The sequence below is a fragment of the Hypomesus nipponensis genome, chromosome 27, assembly GCF_054491055.1.
Source record: "Hypomesus nipponensis isolate SF chromosome 27, ASM5449105v1, whole genome shotgun sequence".
In the NCBI taxonomy this organism is placed as follows: domain Eukaryota; kingdom Metazoa; phylum Chordata; class Actinopteri; order Osmeriformes; family Osmeridae; genus Hypomesus; species Hypomesus nipponensis.
Window position 1 is genome coordinate 5,840,001 of NC_140387.1, and position 20,112 is coordinate 5,860,112.

The following is a 20,112-nucleotide window of genomic DNA, read 5'->3' on the forward strand; positions in this document are numbered from 1 at the left end:
CAGGTGCATCTGTGAGAGGGGGAGGGGGAGGAGGAGGGGGGGGAGGAGGAGGAGGAGGAGGGGGAGGAGGAGGAGGGGGAGGAGATGAAAAGATGGAGAGGAAAGGGGCAGAGTTTGGAGGAAGAGGAAAGGAGGGGTTGGTGGAGAGAGTGGGCGTGTGTGCGCGCGCGTGTCCGACGACTGTTCTGGGAGTAGAGATGGACAGCCCCGTGGTCTCTCTCTCTCTCTCTCTGTGTGTGTGTGTGGACCTGTTGCTGCTGTTGGATCCTGGCGTTGAGCTGGGCGATCTCCTCCCCTCTCTGGGCGCTCTGGCCCTCCAGGAGGCGGAGCTGCTTCTTCAGGTCGGGCAGCGAGTCGGAGGCCAGGTCCACGGGCAGGCTGAGGTCACGGATCTGGGCGCACAGCTCCTCCTTCTGCTGCTGGAGGCGGCCCACCTCCGCCTGGTTGTCCTGCTCACACACAGAGAGAGGGAGAGAGAGAGAGGGAGAGAGAGAGAGAGAGAGAGAGAGAGAGAGAGAGAGAGAGAGAGAGAGAGAGAGAGAGAGAGAGAGAGAGAAGAGAGAAAAAGAGAGAAAAAGAGAGAAAAAGAGAGAAAAAGAGAGAAAGGAATTAACTGGTTCAAAAAACACACACACAATGGCACGATGGCATACAAACACACAGGTAGGACGTTTACCAGTGTAGTGGGACACACGCCCGTGTGCACCAACGGCCGTACCTGGATAGTGCGGCGCAGGGTGTAAATCTGCCCTCCCAGAGCAGTGTTTTCCTGGATGGCCTTGTCCTTCTGGCCTCTCTCGTTCTCTGCTTCTTCCAGAGCCTGCGTCAGTTCACTGTCAAACCTACACACACACACACACACACTCGAAAGCTTTTCCAATGAAACCTTGAACCGATGATTATGAACCGGCTCTGGCCAATCAGAATATTTCTCCTCAGGGTCAGGTGCGTGCCGTCAACACGCACCTCCTCTGTTTGCGGTCGAGCTCGTGAGCGCGGCCCTGCAGGCTGTCGGTGAGAACGCGGGCGTCCTGGAGGTCGGAGGTCACGCGCCGACACTGACGCCTCAACTCTGTCACGCTCTTCTTGGACTGCTCCAGCTGGACCTGCAGAGAGGCCACCTACACACACACACACACACACACACACACACACACACAAGGAGAGATGAGTCACTATCATAGTCCTTTTGTCTGTGTGTCTTTCTGTGCATTGAAATGTATCTCTGGTGTCTGTGTGTGTATATGTTTGTCTTTCTAAGTGAGTGAGTGAGTGAGTGTGTGTGTGTGAGACCTTGGTGTCGAGCTGCTGGCGTGTCTGTCTCTCTGACTCCAGTCTCTCCTCGGTCTGTTTTAGACGCCGGCGCACAAACTCCACCTCCGTCTGACAGCACTCCAGCTGCAGGGCCACCTCGCTACCTGCAGAGGGAGGAGGGCACGAGGACAGAGGGGGCAGGGGACGAGGACAGAGGGAGGAGGGGGCGAGGGCAGAGGGAGGAGGGGGCGAGGGCAGAGGGAGGAGGGGGCGAGGACAGAGGGACGAGGGGACGAGGACAGAGGGAGGAGGGGGCGAGGGCAGAGGGAGGAGGGGGCGAGGACAGAGGGAGGAGGGGACGAGGACAGAGGGAGGAGGGGACGAGGACAGAGGGAGGAGGGGACGAGGACAGAGGGAGGAGGGGACGAGACGAGGACAGAGATGAGAAGGAAGCGAAAGCCCCGGAAAAAGAAAAAACAAACGAGCCCGAGCCCCTTGTTATGTCTGGGACAGGACGCGGGTACGTCACCTGTCCCTGCCCCTGTCTGGTTCCCTCTGCTCTGGACCTTCTGCTTCTCCTCCTCCACCTGCTTCTCCAACGTCTCCACGGCAATCTTACACTGGTCCAGGCGAGCCTGAGGAGCGCGGGGGGAAAGACGGGAGAACGCGTGAGCCGCGAGGCGTTCCGACAGTTCTCTCTCCGAGAGAGGGCTCGTCGAGGCGAGGCAGAGGGAGATACCTGGAGCTCCTTGTTCTCCTTGGCGAGGCGCAGCCTCTCCGCCCTCTCCACGTCCAGCGCCTGGCAGGCGGCCTCGCCGCGGAATCGCTCGTCGCTCAGCTCCGACGACACCGCCGTCACCTAAACGCCCACACGCAAAACGCTTAGTGGAGGGGGGGGGGGGTCGTCCCTAGCTGTGTGTCGGAGGTGCGATAGCGGTTAGCGGTCGTTCACGCACCTTGGTCTCCAGGATGTCGGCCGTCTGCCTCAAGTCGTTCCTCTCCTTCTCCGACTTCTCCAGCCGGCGCCTCAGAGCGGATATCTCATCCTGGGGACAAACAGACAGGACAGGGTCGGCCTCTTCCCTCTGACGTCATCCTCCGCCCCTGGACATCATCCTCTTCCCTCTGACGTCATCCTCTTCCCTCTGACGTCATCCTCTTCCCTCTGACGTCATCCTCTTCCCTCTGACGTCATCCTCTTCCCTCTGACGTCATCCTCTTCCCTCTGACGTCATCCTCTTCCCTCTGACGTCATCCTCTTCCCTCTGACGTCATCCTCCGCCCCTGGACATCATCCTCTTCCCTCTGACGTCATCCTCTGCACCCTGACATCATCCTCTTCCCTCTGACGTCATCCTCTTCACCCTGACATCATCCTCTTCCCTCTGACATCATCCTTCTCTCCCCCTTAATCTTCTCCCAGTGACATCATCTCCTCCTGATGCCTAATCTAATATCCTTTACTGATGCTCACGGAAGGATGGCCCAAAATCGTGTGCGTGAGCCTGTGCGCATACGTGTGAGTGTGTGTGTGAGCGTGTGTGTGTGAGTGTGTGTGTACCTCCTTGGCCCTGAGCCTCTCATCGTCCATGTTGACATCCAGTAGGGGGCGCACTCTGCAGAAGAGTCGCCACCAGCTCCACTTGGCCACGCCTCTCAGGGCGCGGATGTTCCTCTGCACACAGCGCAAGGCCATCTGCTGCACCTGGAGATAGCAGGGATACACACACACACATGTAAGCAAACACACTCAGACCACAAACATACATCCTATGGAAAACCACAAGTCCCTGACAGATGGGTCAGGGGTCAGGGAGTGTGGCTCACCTTGAGTTTGCGGTACCTCTGTCTAGCCTGGTGACCCATGCAGGCGGCCTGCAGCTGAATCAGCCAACCGCTGACCAGCAGGTCTCTCTGCTGCTCCAGGTAGCGAAGCACGCCACGTTTCATAAACACCTGAGGGAGGGAGGGAGGGTGAAGGCCGCAGACAGTGGTGGTACCATGGTAACGGTGCAGAGTTAGTATGGCGATTGTGTGGAGATAGTATGGAGATAGTACAGAGTTAGTATGGAGATAGTACAGAGTTAGTATGGAGATAGTACAGAGTTAGTATGGAGATAGTATGGAGATAGTACAGAGTTAGTATGGAGATAGTACAGAGTTAGTATGGAGATAGTAGGGAGATAGTACAGAGTTAGTATGGAGATAGTACAGAGTTAGTATGGAGATAGTACAGAGTTGGATATAGTAGTCCTCACCCTGCTGGCTCCCAGAACTAGACTCTTCTTGTCTACATCCAACTCTACCAGCAGTTCCTCCACAGCCTGGGAAGAACACAACAGTTAGAGACACAATTGAACACAATCAGACCACATGGTAGCTACCTGCTCTCCTGTGTGTGTGTTTGTCCTACCTTCCTCTCGTCCGGGGTGATGAACACTGATCCGTAACGTTTCATGACGGGTGGTGAAAGAGCCTGGAATCGGCAGCGGAAGTCGCTCAGAGTCATGTGTTCTGGGTAGCCTGGAGGAGAAAAAAGGAGATAAGCTGTAGCCTCATTCTCTTTTACCTCCCTGTACGAGTTTCCACTGTAAAACCGCTTCGTCTGGCTGTGGAGGGAAAGCTAACTTGCGTCACAAACAGTTCTTCCGAAGTGGTCAAAAAGCTACGCTAACCCGTGTGGTGTTCTGTGGCGAGACGGTGGGCTTCATGCCAACGCTAAGGGCTAACGCTAAATCACCTGTGCGGTAGAGCTGCAGGGCGGGCAGGATCTGCGTGGAGTGCAGCTGGACCCTGAGCGCGGGCACGTCGAACGCTCCGCCCTCCATGTTGGCCTGCACGCACTGCAGGAAGACGGGGCTGGCTCTGCGGATCAGGTTCAGCAGAGCGTCCTGTACAAGGGGGGACAGAGGCACATTTAGCAGACGCTCTTATCCAGAGCGACTTACAGTAAGTACAGGGACATTCACCCCGAGGCAAGTAGGGTGAAGTGCCTTGCCCAAGGACACAAGGACACAACAGGCACGGCGGGGAATCGATCCGGTAAGCTTCTGATTACTAGCCCGACTCCCTCACCGCTCAGCCATCTGACTCTGTACGCACGGTGCATTGCGTGTGAGAGTGGGTAAAGGGGAGTTTTATAAAGATACGCGCATGTATTTGGGTGTTTACTTACGACCCATGACCTACTGCACACTGAGGGAAACGTTCATGTTTCATATGAGTGTATTTGGGCAGACTTACGGCTTGAAGCTTGACTGCTATACACTGGGAGTGCCTCCGTATGGCGGCCATTCCTCCGCTGAAGGTCTTCCTGATGGTGCCGCTCCTCTGCAGAGAGCGCTGGCTCCCCCCCTCCACGCCCCCCAGGCCCCGACACAGGGGGGGCACGGAGGCCCTGGGGGCAAACAGAGCCTTCACCACCGCCCTGAGGGGCGGGAGAGAGAGGGCGCGGGGTCAGAGAGAGGCACTGGTGACATTCACACACACACACACACACAAGCGCGCGCGTGAGCAGGGACGTACACGGAGGAGTTCTGCAGCAGTGAGATGGCGTTGAGGGCGGACGGGTTGTTCTGGATCAGGCCGAACCATCCTGTGAGGTCGTAGCGGACCGGGTCCGAACCCATCAAGTGGCTCACTTCACACTGCAGAGGCTGCTCACACTGCCGCACTGAGGAGGAGGAGGAGGAGGAGAGGAGGAGGAGGAGAGGAGGACGAGGAGAGGAGGACGAGGAGAGGAGGAGAGGAGGAGGAGGACAAGGAAGAGGAGAGGAGGAGAGGAGAGGAGAGGAGGAAGAGGAGGAGAGGAGAGGAGGAGGAGGAGAGGAGGAGGAGGAGAACAAGGAGGAGGAGAGGAGGAGAGGAGGAAGAGGAGGAGAGGAGAGGAGAGGAGGAGGAGGAGGAGGAGGAGGAGAGGAGAGGAGAGGAGAGGAGAGGAGAGGAGAGGAGAGGAGAGGAGAGGAGAGGAGAGGAGAGGAGGAGGAGAGGAGGTTGAGGAGGAGGACAAGGAAGAGGAGAGGAGGAGAGGAGAGGAGGAAGAGGAGAGGAGGAGAGGAGAGGAGAGGAGAGGAGGAAGAGGAGGAGAGGAGAGGAGGAGGAGGAGAGGAGGAGGAGGAGGAGAACAAGGAGGAGGAGAGGAGGAGAGGAGAGGAGAGGAGGAAGAGGAGGAGAGGAGAGGAGGAGGAGGAGGAGGAGAGGAGAGGAGAGGAGAGGAGAGGAGAGGAGAGGAGAGGAGAGGAGAGGAGAGGAGAGGAGAGGAGAGGAGGAGGAGAGGAGGTCGAGGAGGAGGACAAGGAAGAGGAGAGGAGGAGAGGAGAGGAGAGGAGGAAGAGGAGGAGAGGAGAGGAGGAGGAGGAGGAGAGGAGAGGAGGAGGACGAGGAGGAGGAGGACGAGGAGGAGGAGGAGAGGAGGAGGAGAGGAGAGGAGAGGAGGAGGGGGAGGGGGAGGGGAGGAGAGGAGGAGGGGGAGGGGGAGGAGAGGAGAGGAGGAGGAAAGGGAGGAGGAGGAGGAGGAAAGGGAGGAGGAGGAGGAGGAGGAGGAAGAGGAGGAGAGGAGGAGGAGGAGGTGGAGGAGGTGGAGGAGGAGGAGGAGGAGGAGGAGAGAAGAGGAGAGAAGAGGAGATGAGAGCAGGTGGAGGAGAGAAGGAGAGAAGAGGAGATGAGAGCAGGAGGTGGAGGAGGAGGATAAGAAGGGGGAAGAAGAGGGGGAGGAGAGGAGGAGGATGAGGAGAATGAGGAGAATGAGGAAGAGGAGAATTAGGATTAGCTTCAGATAGCTTCACCGAGGTAACACTCAACGTAAACTACACACGTGACTGAAAAAGACTTGCATTCTGAAAACGAACGCAACAAATCAAGTGTGAAACTCATCCTGTAGTCCACGCTGGCGCGCTACAGTCACCCACTCTCTCACCAGTGTCACTGTAGTACTGGCAGACCCTCTCCAGTACGGTGTTCTCACTGGAGCCTGGGCTCACCATCTCCTCATCCAGGACCCACAGCAACCCTCTAGGGTCTCCATCTGCAGCCCGCACCTAACACACACACACAGGCACATGCACACACACACACACACACACACATATGTATACACACACGCGGGCACACACACACGCACCACACCACACACACGGACAACAACACAGACACCACGTATCCGTCCTTCAGAGGGAGGGGAGGGAGGAAGGGAGGGAGGGAGGGAGGGAGGGAGGGAGGGAGGGAGGGAGGGAGGGAGGGAGGGAGGGAGGGAGGGAGGGAGGGAGGGAGGGAGGGAGGGAGGGAGGGAGGGAGGGAGGGAGGGAGGGAGAAGAGGTCTTTGTACCTGTAGAGCAGGTTGGTCGATGGAGGAGACGACCTCTGCAGGGCTGCTCTCTGGACACTCAAAGTCCACAGGTACTCTCTCCTGGAGAACACACCACATACCACACACCACTAATCAGACCACAAGTCGCCGACAACCAATCACAGAGCCTCCTCCTCAACCTCAATGTAACTCAGTTCATCTTATTGACGGACCGTGCCTGGGGTCCCACCTGTGTATATCGCTCCAGAGTGTGTGTGAAGGTGTGTGAGTGGTAGTGCTCCAGCAGCCTCTCCTGGAGGTAGTTGTGGCAGAGTTCGGCCCAGCCCGCTGCCCTCTCCTCTCTCGTGTGGCGGGGGTTGCGGAGGCCGGGGGTGTCCACCACCATCACGGAGGCCAGGGTCAAGTGCTGGGAACTCAGGGCCCTGCGACACACACACACACACATGTTAGACTGTGCGTGTGTGAGCCTGCGTGGTTTTTTTTGAGTGGGTTATTGAGCAAGTACTGTCCGTGGGAGTGTGTATGAGTTCAGGACGACACCGAAATGGTTTTTGTTTGACTGTAGAAATGAATGCGCGTGTCGCTGCGTGAGTCGTAGGCGCGCTGACCTGTTGATGAGTGACACGACTGCAGTGAAGAGTTCCTCGTAGAGGCCGACGGCCATGCCCTCGACACACTGAGAGGCACTCAGTCGAGGACCTGCGGGGGGGGAACATTTGCACGAGTGAACCTCGACTTCCCCTCCACGTGGGCACGCGCGCGTGCGGGTGTGCCCGTGTGGGCGTCTGTGTGTGCATTTGCGCCTTGCTGCGTGCATGTGTCAGGGAGGAGTCAGGTGGCTGAGCCGTTAGGGAGTCGGACTAGTAATCTGAAGGTTGCCGGTTCGATTCCCGGCCGTGCACAATGACGTTGTGTCCTCGGGAAAGGCACCTCACCCTACCTGCCTCCGGGGGGAATGTCCCTGTACTTACTGTAAGTCGCTCTGGATAAGAGCGTCTGCTAAATGACTACATGTAATGTAAATGTCTGTGTGTGTGTGTGTGTGTGTGTGTGTGTGTCTCACCGTCCTCTGACTCGGCCTGGGCGTGTCTCTCCCGGCCCCCCCCCGTGGCTCTCTGCAGCAGCTGCCTCAGGTGGTGCTTGAACACGGCCGTCTGGAGCTCCTCCCCCTCGCAGCCCAGCACGCAGCTGGCCGTCTGGGCGCTGTCGAAGCTCACAAACTGCCTCCTGCCCACTGGGAGGGGGGAGAGGTGGAGGGAGGGGGGAGAAGGGTGGGGAGGGGGGGTAAGTCGTGAGAGAGAAACAGAGAGAGAAACAGAGAGGCAGGGAGAATTCTCAGAGCCGCCGGTTGGGAGAGGAGAAAGCAAGAAGCGCCAGAAGAAGGAACCAAAGTGTCACCTTTACACGCCCCCGCCACCCCGAGGTGATAGATCCCGGCCAGAACATGCCAGATCGCTCTCTGCTCGTCCCCAGAGAAGCCAAGCGTTTCCATGGCAGCCAGCAGCTTGGTGAAGGCCACAGAGGCACGCTGTTTTTCCTCCACCTGATGACGGAGAGGGGAGAGGGGAGAGGGGAGAGGGGAGAGAAGGGAGAGACGAGAGGGGAGGAGGGGGAGGGGAGAGGGGAGAGAAGGGAGAATTTCGTAAATTTCGTAGGAAAGCTCCAAAACAACACATGGAAAATCAGAGCAGAGAAACTCCATCTCGTCTCCGTGCCCTGGTTACCTTGGTTGGCGTGACGATCCCAAAGGAGTTAACCTCAGGTAACTGGTGCAGCTGCAACTCTGTCCTGTCAGGAGGAGACAGGATATGATGTCAAGTATAGTCTCACACTTCCGGGTTCACAGAGGGCCAAGACAGCCCTCCTGGTCACCTTCCAGCCCATCTCTCCACGGCTCTAGTGTCGTGTGCCGTCAGTGCGAAGAAGAGTACCTCATCTCGGTATTAAGTCCAGCCAGCATCTGAGAGAACACCAGGAAGTTACTCTCTCCTTCCGGCTTCTGACACACCCTCCATTTCTCCAACATCATGGTCTGGAGGAGAGAGGGACGAAAGCAGAGGATGGCGGCAGAGGAAAAAGGAGAAAGAGAGGATCCTTTGGCACAGCACGTGCAGCATGCGCGGCGGCCGTGTGAATGCGAGCGTTGGTGTTATGGCCGGACCTGCAGGTGTCCCGCGGCAGCCAGCCCGGCGTGGTTGAAGTCCAGGGAGAACACCGTGGCGAAGCGGGATGACGCGTCACTCTGCTGGGAGCTCACGCAGCCGAAAGACCTCAACACCGTGAACATGGCCTGCACTCTCTCCACTGTGACACACGCACACACACGCACGGAGGGTTAGGAGCGCCGTTCGCGACGTCGCCGTCCTCTCCCCTCCACACTCCCACGGATCCACTGATACCGACCGCTGATGTGAGTGCCGGCGGTGCCCGCCTGTTTGAGGAGAGCGTGCGCGAACGCCTGGCACGCCGTGGTCTTCCCCGTGCCGCTGCGCCCCACCGCGCACACACTCTGGTCCTTCCGCCGGCCCACCATGGAGACGTACACGCGCTTGACCAGAGCGGCCAAGGCCGGGGGGGCGTCCCACACGGACTCCCCCCTCCGAGACTTGGGGGTCTGTGGAGACAGAGGGTGGCAAGGGGGGGAAGGTGGTGGGACGGGGGCGAGGGGGGGGGGGTAGTCGTTTACAAGTAGGCGCAGGTTATTGCGTGGTTTGCCGACAATCGTTTAGTTGACGTGCGCGTCTGGGGTGTGTGTTTTGCTGGGGTCGCGTCGCGGATTCGTTTGGCGAGCGCTCTTATTCCAAGCGACGTCCGAGTCTGTGTGTGTGTGTGTCTGTGTGTGTGTGTGTGTGTGTTGACCTTGCTGTTGGGGTGCTGAGGCGGCCACAGGTTTAACAGGTTGGGCCCTGCGTGGCTGAGGGGCAGCCTGGCTTTGGCTCGGCTGGTCAGGGTGTGCAGCAGACCGCACTCGTTCACGCTCTGGAGCTCACTAAGGTCCTCACACAGATCCAGCTCAGCGGGGTTACACTGGGGGCGAGAGAGAGAGAGAGAGACACAGAGAGAGACAGAGAGAGACACACAGAGAGAGAGAGAGAGAGAGAGAGAGAGAGAGAGAGAGAGAGAGAGAGACAGAGACAGAGACAGAGACAGAGAGAGGATAGAGAGAGGGATGAGGGTGAGAGAGAGAGAGAGAGAGAGAGAGAGAGAGAGACACAGAGAGAGAAAGAGAGACACAGAGAGAGACACAGAGAGAGAGAGAGAGAGAGAGAGAGAGAGAGACAGAGACAGAGACAGAGACAGAGAGAGGATAGAGAGAGGGATGAGGGTGAGAGAGAGAGAGAGAGACACAGAGAGAGACACAGAGAGAGAGAGAGACACAGAGAGAGAGAGAGACACAGAGAGAGAAAGAGAGACACAGAGAGAGACACAGAGAGAGAGAGAGAGAGAGAGAGAGAGAGAGAGAGAGAGAGAGACAGAGACAGAGACAGAGACAGAGAGAGGATAGAGAGAGGGATGAGGGTGAGAGAGAGAGAGAGAGAGAGAGAGTGGGGTGAGAGTGAGAGAGATAGAGAGAGGGAGACTGTTAGAAATCCTCAGAGAAAGAAAGAAAAAAAACCCTCTCCAGTATGTGGTGTAGAATGTCATTAAGCACAAGGCAGGAAGTACCTTCTCGATCTCATACTCCGAGACGTCATGCAGCGTTCCGTCAGTCTGCAGCCTGACTCTCACTCGGCCTGCTGGGAGATCAGGAGTGCCCTCGTCTGGTTTCAGCTGAGTGGCTGGAACACAAGATACACCAATAGCAGAGCGGCTCAAATGCAATCCTCCAATAGCGTCATCTCTCAGTGGTCCCATTCTGCATCATGTTCCACCATAATTCCATGTGAAGTCAGCCTGATCATGTTCCTAGATGCTGCTGTACAGTGTATTGTTATGTGGCCCGCGTAGGTACAGACTCTCTATTGTATGTACAGATGTTCTGCGCGGTGAAAAGGGATTTGTAGGGGTTTATATCCTCGGAGAATAATATCTGATACGCATCTGGGATTCTCTGATCCTGTTCTGGACTCTGTGGAGCCGTGTGTGTGTGTTTGTTTGTGTTTGTTTGTGTGCGTGTGTTTGGGGTAGTATAACACATATCATAGTTATTCCCTGATCCCCTGGTAAGGAGGTCAGGCCTTGGGTCAGGGGTTGTGTGGGCATATGAAGGTTTGATGGGATTACTGCTGAGAGGGTCTCTGGAGAGAGGCTGGAGGAACGGGAGATTACCACACATGGGGGGGAGAGGGGAGAGAGAGAGAGAGAGAGAGAGAGAGAGAGAGAGAGAGAGAGAGAGAGAGAGAGACAGAGAGAGAGAGAGAGAGAGGAGGAGAGATGGAGGGTTGGGGAGCGGGGGGGGGTGAGAGGAAGTAGGAGAGAAGAAAGAGAGAGAGGGAGGGAGAGAGAGAGAGAGAGGGAGAGAGTGAGAGAGAGAGGGAGAGAGAGAGAGAGAGAGAGAGAGAGAGAGAGAGAGAGAGAGAGAGAGAGAGAGAGAGAGAGAAACAGAGAGAGATGCTGCTTTGTGGGCAGGCCAGTAGATGGCAGTGTGACAGAATAACCAGGGCTTCTACTGGCGAGGACCAGGAAGCAGCAGTCAGCCTATTAATAACATGGACCCCTACAGCCCCATCATACACAAACAGGCTCCTCAGAACACAGACAGCGGACACGCCAAACTAGAAATCTCACATCCAAGCAATCACTGTGTGTGTGTGTTTGTGTGTGTGTCTTACCGAGGTTAAAACCGTCCTTGTGGATGTACCACACTGTTCCAACTTCATACCATACATCTCTCACCTGTGAGACAAAACAAGGGTCATGAGGGGACAAGGGAAAGACGCCCCGTTTGAAGAATCGATACTATATCAGTACAATGGTCTGTGTGAGACCGAAAGAGAGAGACGTCAGAGAATGCGTGTGCGGAAGCAGGCGTGCTGCCAGCATGCCAGCGCGGCGCGGCGCGACATGCGCACCTCTGTCTTCTCATGTTCTGTCATGGTGGACTCTGCCTGTCTCCCCTCAGGTTCCTGTCTCTCCTCTATCACGTCCTCTTCTCTCTCCTCTCTCACTTCCTTCTGCTCTCTCTTTTCCTCCCCCTCGGGGGTCCTCGTCGCCTTCGACACCTTCTCTTCCCTCGCTTCCTGTACGTGCTCTGATGTCACTTCCCGTTTCACTTCCTTGACCGGCGACGGGCTCTTGACCTCCGGTGAAAGGTTTCGCCTCGGCGACGGGGTCTTGAGCTCTGATTGGGCGGGGTGGCGACCCCGCTCGCCGTTGACTGTTTTTTCGGCTCGGAGAGACATTTCAGCCTCCAGGATTGGTGGAGTCTGGTCTGGGAGGAGGAACTGCTGAACTAGATCGTCGCTCAGCTTACTGGGCTGCGGATGAGCAAATACACACCAGGAAATGAAGTGAGCAAAACTTACTGAGCAGTGGAACACGCTGACAGACAGTATGTCAGCCATCGCATACTGCCGACCCGCGGCCCACTTCCGGCCCCCCTCCCTACGGCCCACTACCGAAAATATAATATACAATTGTAATACAATAATACAATAAAAAAATTATTCAATTTCTAGCGCTAGTACCTCGTACAAACCCACGTGCATACGTTTTCCCCCATGGGATAAACCATCAAGTTCTGTTCCTTTTTCTTCAGAAAGTACAATCCCTCCCTCTTCACCTCCCTCTCACGTTCTCTCTCTCCCTCCCTTTTGGCCTCCCTCTCTCTCCGTCCCCTCTCCCTCTTTCTTACTGCCTTCTCTTCTTTGGCTTCCGGTTCCTTCTGTTTGGTCTCCTTCTCGGTCTCTCTGACCAGCTGCCTGAGAAAACCCCCCGGAACGGCCGTGACGGGCGGGGGGGCCACGGTGGTCACCACGGGCTTCTTCTCCTCCTTGATCTGTAGACGGACGGAGGGATGGAGAGAATGATGGTGTGGAGGGGGAAAGGGGATTTTTACTGTGTCCTTTTGACATTCGCTAATCCATAGAGCTTCGGCTAATCATTGGGACTAGTCAGTGGATGCTAGTCAGCGTGTTCTCGTGTGAGTTTGCTACTGATGAGAGTAGATTGTGTATATTTGTCAGGTTGAATGGATGTTCAGGGTCAGGAGAAAGTACTGGATTTAACCTGTGATTCCTTTGGATCGCAGGGTACCATGGACAATGTCATGTGTGGCTGTACAAGGTCTTCACAGCCTTGTCAACATGCAATTTCAAGGCCGTAGTCTATCTCAGGCAGACACAAACACACACAAACTCACCCACAGACAGACACAATCAGTTTCTCGTGCTGCTCATTCGTGAGATGTCCTAATGTTTAGTGTTTCTCTACAAGCAAATGCCTGGTATCAACGTTAGAATAAAAAAAGTTCAGAATTTTTTTTTTTTAAGGGGGGGAGAGAGCTGATTGGTCAGTAGAGAGCCCGGGAGGGCCAAGGGAGGAGAGTTAGCCCAGGGAGATCATCTGCTGTTATTAGGGGGAGAATGATAAAGGTCAGTCGAACAGTTCTGCTAACCTGCCATTTCTCTCCCTCTCTCTCTCTTTCTCTCTCTCTCTCTCTCTCTCTTTTTGTCTTTCCTCTCTCTCTCTCTCTCTCTCTCTCTCTCTTTTTGTCTTTCCTCTCTCTCTCTCTCTCTCTCTCTCTCTCTCTCTCACCCTCTCTCTCTCTCTCCCTCTCTCTCTCGCCCTCTCTCTCCCATTAAAATGACGAGACTCTCCTGTCAGCACATTCCCCCACCAGTACCACTGGGTAACTACAGCCCCCAGTCTCTCTGGAGATTTGGGTGGTCACAGACAGTGTACAAAACACAACAACAGGACACTGTGGTATGTACAGCATGGAAAGTATAGGACATAGTGTATTGTAGACAGATGACCACGGCATGCAGGACTTGGTGGACACTTCCATTCACAAGTACACATTCTGGACACACACTGTACACATTGATCAGGACTGTTCTCACTAACACACAAGCAGTGACGCATGCAGTGATCCTTCCGGAACACGAGAATTCCAACTTCCAACTATTCTCGAACAGGCAGGAGCACGAAGACCCCCCCCCCCCAACCTGGAACCTTCTAGAAAACACACAAACGCCATGCGGCATGCGACACCTCTGCACCTCCCTTCTGCTCCCAGAGCTTTAGGCGCGAGGACAACGCCATGGGTGACTGTGGCTAGGGGGGCGGAGGGGTCGGGATGAGCGGTGGAACAGAGGTCGGCCAGGCGTGATGTCAGAGCGTGGAGGGGGGGGGGGGGGTTGTGCGTGGAGGGGAACACAGAAACGCGGTGAACCTGGAGGATGGAGAAGGACAGAGAGAAGGAGAGACAAGCAGAGAGAGGGAGGGAAGGAAGTGGAAAAACAGACATGAGGAGGACGGCACGGACGGGCGCCCTGAATCTCGTGGGTGCGTTTGTTTTGCTTTTTTAATGACGAGCACGGACGGAGCAGATGTCGACCGACCGGATCCCGTTACAGCCCCGCTCAGGTCCACACTCTCAATTAGAGGGATTTTGCAAGACACAGTGGATGCAATCCTTCACCGAGTATCGGATCTCTCTCGCGCGACGTAAATATACACACAAACACACAACCAGACACACACACGAAAAACCACCACAAATTGTAACCTCAATGTCTCAAAGGTTGGCAACCCAGAAGTCCCAATCCGGCATGATACCATAGAAAAATAACCAGGCTCTTCCATAACAAGTTTAGCCGGCACAACATCATCAGTGTGGTTCCCACGAGCCTCATTGGAAGCAGCCCGCTCTCCATCAACTCCCATTTCCCAGACACACACACACGCAAGTCCAACCTTTTCCTGTCTAACGCAGCCCTAGAGGCCATTTAGTGCTTCTCCGAAGAAAAACCGTGACCAAACAACAGACCACAGTCAGAACCCTCCAAAGCTGACCTGCACCGAAACAACAACAGTCAGACGAGCACTAGTATCGAAGCAGCAGTCAAACCCCTTTCTCTACCTTAAACACTAAGAAGCCTGTGTCCTGTTCAGGTATTGGAATTAAGAATATACGCCACCGCCGCTGCGTGTACGCTTCTACAGTACCTGTGTATTAGAGAGTCGAAGAAGTCCCGCCTATGATGGCGGCTAAGCCTGCACACTTTTCTTTCTGCTACCTTGAGTACAGTGAGTGTCTGAAAGTCAACACACGCGTGGACCTGTCTCCTTTGACGCGACGGTCAACACCAGAACAGCCGGTCGTGTCACTCAGTCCTTATCATCGTCATCATCATCCTCATCCCATAACAGAGGAGAGGCATCTGACACAAACCCTGCACGCTGTGATCACACACGCCGTCTCTCTCTCTCTCTCTCTCTCTCTCTCTCTCTCCGTAACACACGTACATAAATAAACACGCACCCAACCACCGCCATCGACCCTAACCACTGGTCCCATGACAAGAAGTGCATCTCCCACCACCACGGTCTCTCCAGCGCCCCCCCCCACCCCTCCGGCTCTCGTGTTTCAGCCCGCCTCTCGACTGTCTGTGGCCAGCGGACCTCCTCGTGGCGGCTCTCACAGTGGGGGGGGGGGGGGGGGGAGAAAGGTTCTATGCCAGGTTGAGGTTAGGTGTCGCTAACGTTTGGTGGCTCGCACACACAGAGGAAACACACAGAGGAAACACGGGGCTCTCTGGGGTAAACAGCTTCCTAGCTGGTCGAGCTGTGAGTCAGGATCCGAGAACTCGGGCCTGACACACGTCAGCTCTCTGGGAATGATGGTGATGACCAGCAGCTATACCAGAGAGACGACCATACTGTTCTGTCTTTTCTGCCGACAAAAGCAGCCCTGATCCTGACCCGGACCAAACCACATCACTGGTCCTGAGCCAGTTGCCTTCACAAATTGGACACCACCCAAGCCCACCCTTTTGTCTCTCTTCCGTCTGTGACCCGTGTGTGACTTGGGGGCCCAATGTCAAATCCCACTCGTAGCTACTGTGTCCAGCCCTGGACGCTACTGGCTGCCCTGCCCTGGCTTTCCCAGCTAGCCGGCCATTCGGCTATAAATAAAGTCATGAGAACCAACTCGCTCTCTTTCTCTCTCTCCCTCTTTCCGCTCGAAATCGCACCCATCCACACGAGACCACCATAGCCTACCTTAGACGGGCCGCCAAAGCAAGGTCGAGAATCCCAGGTGACCGTTTCACTTCCAACCCTTCAAAGCTAAGCTACACAGTCTCACTGCCACACTGCCACACACGCACGCACCGGGGAGAAAACAGTCTGAGTGAGGCACGCAGCGAGGGCAGTCAGAAAATAGAGTGACATAGACAGCCATCTCTCTCTCTCACACACACACGCGCGCGCGCACACAAACACACACACACAGAGAGATAAGCAAGGCAGCTGGTTTGACAGATGATTCCTCTATAAATATCCTGCGACAGGGGGAGGTGGCAGGGGATACTACCCTGTTTGGAGAACTGGCTACTTGAAAATCGCAGAGGGAGACTGCAGGGCGATAGAGATGGGGGTGTCAGAGGAAATGGAAGAGAGATCTGAACAAAATCTCCCAAGTCAGTGAATGATTACGTTCCCCAAAGTCGTTTCTCAGAGGTCGTCAAGACTTGAGCGACAGGGAAAGGGTTTGTGTGCATGTGTGGTTGCGTCGAGGGGGAGGGGGGGGGCATGTCTGTCACAGACACACGTTCGGCCGTACACAAAATGCTCTGCTGTGGGACGGGCTTTCTGAGCCGCCAATCAGATGTCCCTCTGCCTTGATTGACAGCTGCAGCTGCACGGGAGGGAAGAAAGGAGGGGAGTCCTGCTGGAGGGTTTATAGCACTGGATGTGTTCTACCTAAACCCCAAACCTAGGCCCAGCAGGAACTAACAATGTTCTAGCGCCTTCTACTCTTGTAAACGTGGGTCTAACGTCATGGATTCACAGGTCAAAACGAAGCAGATGTAATCAGCGATGATCTCATAGAAGGAAAAAGGAACATTTATTTAATTAGCGTGAACAGGTCCACAATCTCATCTGAGTACTGCGGCCGCATGGAAAGAGACATGGTCACGGCTGGAGTTTGATTGTAAACGGTTGTGGCCTACTCTGTCCTTATCACGACCTGCTGGATTCAAACCCAGAGAGACTAGTCGTCTCACTCGATCATGCTGTGAAATGATTTCGCTCATTAAGGGTTTCCGAAGTGTTGCTCGTTATTTCCCCGAAGACTCTCCGAGCAACCCTTTACTCAGAACAGAGGGTGTACAGGCCAATAACAGACGCGTCACACAAAGCAACACGAAAAAATGATGTTTATTTCTGAACTGTTTTTATAAGCAGTCCAACACTTACGTTCCTACCTGTCCTGAAAACGAAAAGAAAATCATCAAAATAAAAATAAATTTCATAACAATAATCATTGAATAATATCATCAATAATATTCATCCTCATCATAACTTTATTGGTAATAACCCAAAGCCAGTAGTATTTGCGTTTGTATGTGGCACATGAAAAACAGAGTATTTTCTGATGGGTGTGGACCAGAGGATTTCTACAGCAAGATCTCAGGGAGGGTGAGCTCGTAGACAGGGGGCGCTAGTTCCCCAAACACACAATAAATATGAAAGAGAGCAACAAAAAAAAATCTGGTATTCAAACAAAAATAATCATCTGTAACTCGCTGGTACAATAGCTAAAGTCGTCATGTGCAAGATCTGAGCTGAAATCTTCACCACAAACAGTTTTACTCACATTAAGACCCGGAACCGCCCCCAAAACAATGAATCTTTTTGTTCCTACGTTAAAATCATTTAAATAAACCTAGAGCATTTGTCATTTCATATACACATATATTTATATATACTTTTTGTTAGTTTGTTTTCCTATATGCCATCCTTTTTCCTTGTCTCGTGTCAAGCGAGTGTGTGTGCTGAGAACGTGTGGATGACTAAAACATCACTTAATAAACATACAAAGCGATTATGCTGCACGCAGACATGCGTGCGCGCGCGCACACACACACACACACAACATACAGACACTGTGGAATAAATCGACCGTCGTCAGCGAGCACAGAGCCGGGTGATGTTCCGGGGTTGCAAAGGCCCCTCCAGTGCTTGCAGCCACACACGACTTGCACATTTGGTCAGTTGTATTCTTTTTTTTTGCGTTTTTTTTGTTTGTTGTTGTACCCCTTGAAATACACACCCCCAAAACCATTCTCTCCTGTTGAGGTTAACTGCGCAGGTGTGTGTGTGTGTGTGGTGCGTGTCGTGGATTGCAGCCATTGTGGCAGGAGGGTGTTGCTGAGCTATAGGGGTCCAAGTTCTGAACACAGGGATGTCATTGGTTCAGAACAGCGTATGACTCAGCAACAGGGTGTTTTTTTTTGGCACATTTAACAACTAGTAAGTAACACATTGGGCTCATCAAAAGGTGCAACAACATAGTTTCAATGAAAATTACAACCCAAAAAACTAAACAACCATTTTGGTTTCCAATTCAAAATTAAAAGACACCTTCAAAGGTGACAGCGTTTCTCTCTAAGACGACGTCTTCCCCCGGCTGGTAAAGGCTACTAAGAATGAAACCCTAAAATAAGCTCCCTGTCACACATGCAAGTCACAATTCTAGAAATGCATCAACTCGACGACGGACAAAGACACATTTTTACTGCACGAAAACCCTGAAGTCATCAGCCAATCCCGCCCCCCCCCTTTTCCGCCGGGCCTCGTCGGGTTGGACGCCCCGTCGCTCGTTCACTTTCCAAACGAGAGCGTCCGCAATCTCGTTCAGGAAAAGATTCTCATCGCCAAAAAACAAAAACAAAAAAACAGGCTGAACGTCTCTGATTTAGGCTGTGGCTTCCACATCCCCACCCCGACATGTCCTGACACATCCCCCCCCCGTGCTCTCTGGAAACCTGTGTGTGTGTGTGTGTGTGTAAATCATCGAATTCTTGATTGCAGCATGACTGATATTGACGGTACGCCCACACAGACTTACAAGGCCCGCCCTGACTTCTTTTGTCCCTTCGCACCTCCGAAATGTTCTAGAACATTCCCTCCAACTCTGAGGGACGCGCGCCGCAACTGATTGAAAGCCCCCCCACACACACACACACACACCTCCCCCCAGCCTAGAGACAGAAGGACAGATTAACGGACAGGCAGACCGGAAGCCCCCAACGATGCAAACAGAGTAATATACTTGAGATGCACAGGGCTAGGGTTGTTTATATACACTCAGACCCACAGTACCCAGAGTCAGTTGCTCCAATCCCCCCACTCCTCTCTCGACTCCTCTCCTCGTTCCGTCGCTCCACCAAGTCTTCATCTCCCTCACGTGTCTCTTCCTCGGTTGCCCGCGGTTACCGGTCCCCATGGATACGAGGTCCTCGCGGCTGCCCCCATTTGCCATGGTTCCCCCAGCTGTGTTCGTTGCACACTGAAAAATCGGTATCCATGGTGACAGGACGCGAGAAGGCCGTCCTTGCGCTTTCCTGCGTTTCGGTGACAGTCGCACGTTGGAATGTAACAGCCCAGCTCCGCGGTATCCGGGGGAACGACGGCGGCTCACTCACCCCCCCCCCCCAAACGGGTCCTAGGTTTCTCAGGTGACTCAAGTAAATATTGACGTTGGCACTTTATGCACTTAAATGATGAACGGAGCGTACGTGGGAGTCGAGGGGCTGAAAAGTGTCTTTAGCGAAAAAAGTTTTTTCCCGGAAAAACCGTCGAGCTATTTTGTTTTTCGTGTTGTCGTTTGTCCCTCCCCCGCCTCACCATCCTGCTTTAGAGAACAGAAACACATTCCCTGCTGAGGCCCTCCCTCCTCTGGGCAGCCTTCACCTCACTGAAACACACACACACGTGCGCACACACACACACACACACACACACAGACAGAGACAACCAGACGGTTACAGACAAACACACACACGATCCTCTTTCTCCTCGCCGAATCCCGGGCAGATTTAAGGGTGGAGACGAGAGGAGAGCCTCAGCTCCAGCCCCCCCAGGGTCCTCACCTCCACCAGTCTACTGTCGCACAAGAGAGCAACGCCGTGGATTCCCACACCGCCAGACGCCATTGGCTATAGTCCACTTCCTGAGCGCCGCCATTGGTCGAAGTCTCTTTCGGTCTCTGCCCCCCCCCCCCCCCCCCTGCTGTAATCCAGTCTGAGGGGTGGTGGGGAGGGGGGCAAGGAGACCCCGTGGGTTCCAGGAAGGAGGGATGAGAAGGGGGGAGGGGGAGCTGACCGAGGATAAAACACTCACCACGGGGTCAAGCCTCCCCCCCCCCCCCCCCCCATTCCGCCGAGGACGGTCGGTGCGAGCCGCGCGTGAAACGTCTCGCGTGTACCGGTCGGAAGGAGGGGAGGGGCGTGGGGAGGAGAGAGAGAGAGAGAGGCAGGAGAAGGGGAGAGGACTCGTCCTCCCTCTGGGTGCATGCAGAGGGTTCCCTCTGTCGACGTGCCTGGGGAGGGAGGGTGGGGGGTGGGAGGGGAGGGGGGGTGGGTCCTCTTTGTCTTCCT

The 20,112-nt window shown here is 54.7% G+C and overlaps 1 protein-coding gene and 1 long non-coding RNA gene across 6 annotated transcripts in view; both read right to left on the reverse strand.

Moving 5' to 3' along the window:
- myo18b (myosin XVIIIB) overlaps positions 1–15,846 on the reverse strand; it is a 23,484-nt gene extending 7,638 nt beyond the window's left edge. Inside the window, exons 1-32 of one of the 5 annotated variants that reach the window (XM_084694190.1) lie at positions 15,728–15,846; positions 13,727–13,895; positions 12,354–12,497; positions 11,572–11,976; positions 11,332–11,395; positions 10,226–10,338; positions 9,419–9,586; positions 8,963–9,173; positions 8,721–8,863; positions 8,491–8,591; positions 8,284–8,347; positions 7,958–8,102; positions 7,623–7,793; positions 7,168–7,258; positions 6,789–6,981; positions 6,578–6,658; positions 6,170–6,290; positions 4,780–4,927; positions 4,498–4,681; positions 3,995–4,145; positions 3,668–3,777; positions 3,513–3,578; positions 3,082–3,210; positions 2,816–2,959; positions 2,211–2,300; positions 1,994–2,113; positions 1,784–1,889; positions 1,294–1,418; positions 967–1,121; positions 719–842; positions 249–449; positions 1–9 (exon numbers count right to left, since the gene is read on the reverse strand). The exon at positions 1–9 is cut by the window's left edge and continues 102 nt beyond it. In XM_084694190.1, coding sequence (XP_084550316.1) covers positions 1–9; positions 249–449; positions 719–842; positions 967–1,121; positions 1,294–1,418; positions 1,784–1,889; positions 1,994–2,113; positions 2,211–2,300; positions 2,816–2,959; positions 3,082–3,210; positions 3,513–3,578; positions 3,668–3,777; positions 3,995–4,145; positions 4,498–4,681; positions 4,780–4,927; positions 6,170–6,290; positions 6,578–6,658; positions 6,789–6,981; positions 7,168–7,258; positions 7,623–7,793; positions 7,958–8,102; positions 8,284–8,347; positions 8,491–8,591; positions 8,721–8,863; positions 8,963–9,173; positions 9,419–9,586; positions 10,226–10,338; positions 11,332–11,395; positions 11,572–11,976; positions 12,354–12,497; positions 13,727–13,765 — 4,116 coding nt within the window. In that variant the 5' untranslated portion in view covers positions 13,766–13,895; positions 15,728–15,846. Of the gene's footprint in view, positions 10–248; positions 450–718; positions 843–966; positions 1,122–1,293; positions 1,419–1,783; positions 1,890–1,993; positions 2,114–2,210; positions 2,301–2,815; positions 2,960–3,081; positions 3,211–3,512; positions 3,579–3,667; positions 3,778–3,994; positions 4,146–4,497; positions 4,682–4,779; positions 4,928–6,169; positions 6,291–6,577; positions 6,659–6,788; positions 6,982–7,167; positions 7,259–7,622; positions 7,794–7,957; positions 8,103–8,283; positions 8,348–8,490; positions 8,592–8,720; positions 8,864–8,962; positions 9,174–9,418; positions 9,587–10,225; positions 10,339–11,331; positions 11,396–11,571; positions 11,977–12,186; positions 12,223–12,353; positions 12,498–13,726; positions 13,896–14,671; positions 14,835–15,727 lie in introns of those variants that run through there. The other 4 variants (XM_084694192.1, XM_084694191.1, XM_084694189.1 and 1 more) reach the window with 4 other exon arrangements.
- Positions 15,847–16,870: 1,024 nt separating this feature from the next.
- Positions 16,871–20,058, reverse strand: LOC146220604 (uncharacterized). Its single transcript, XR_014750960.1, has 2 exons — positions 19,606–20,058; positions 16,871–19,430 (listed from the first exon to the last, which is right to left on the reverse strand). It is a non-coding gene; the product is annotated as an uncharacterized LOC146220604 (long non-coding RNA).
- Between the last annotated feature and the right edge of the window lie 54 nt (positions 20,059–20,112).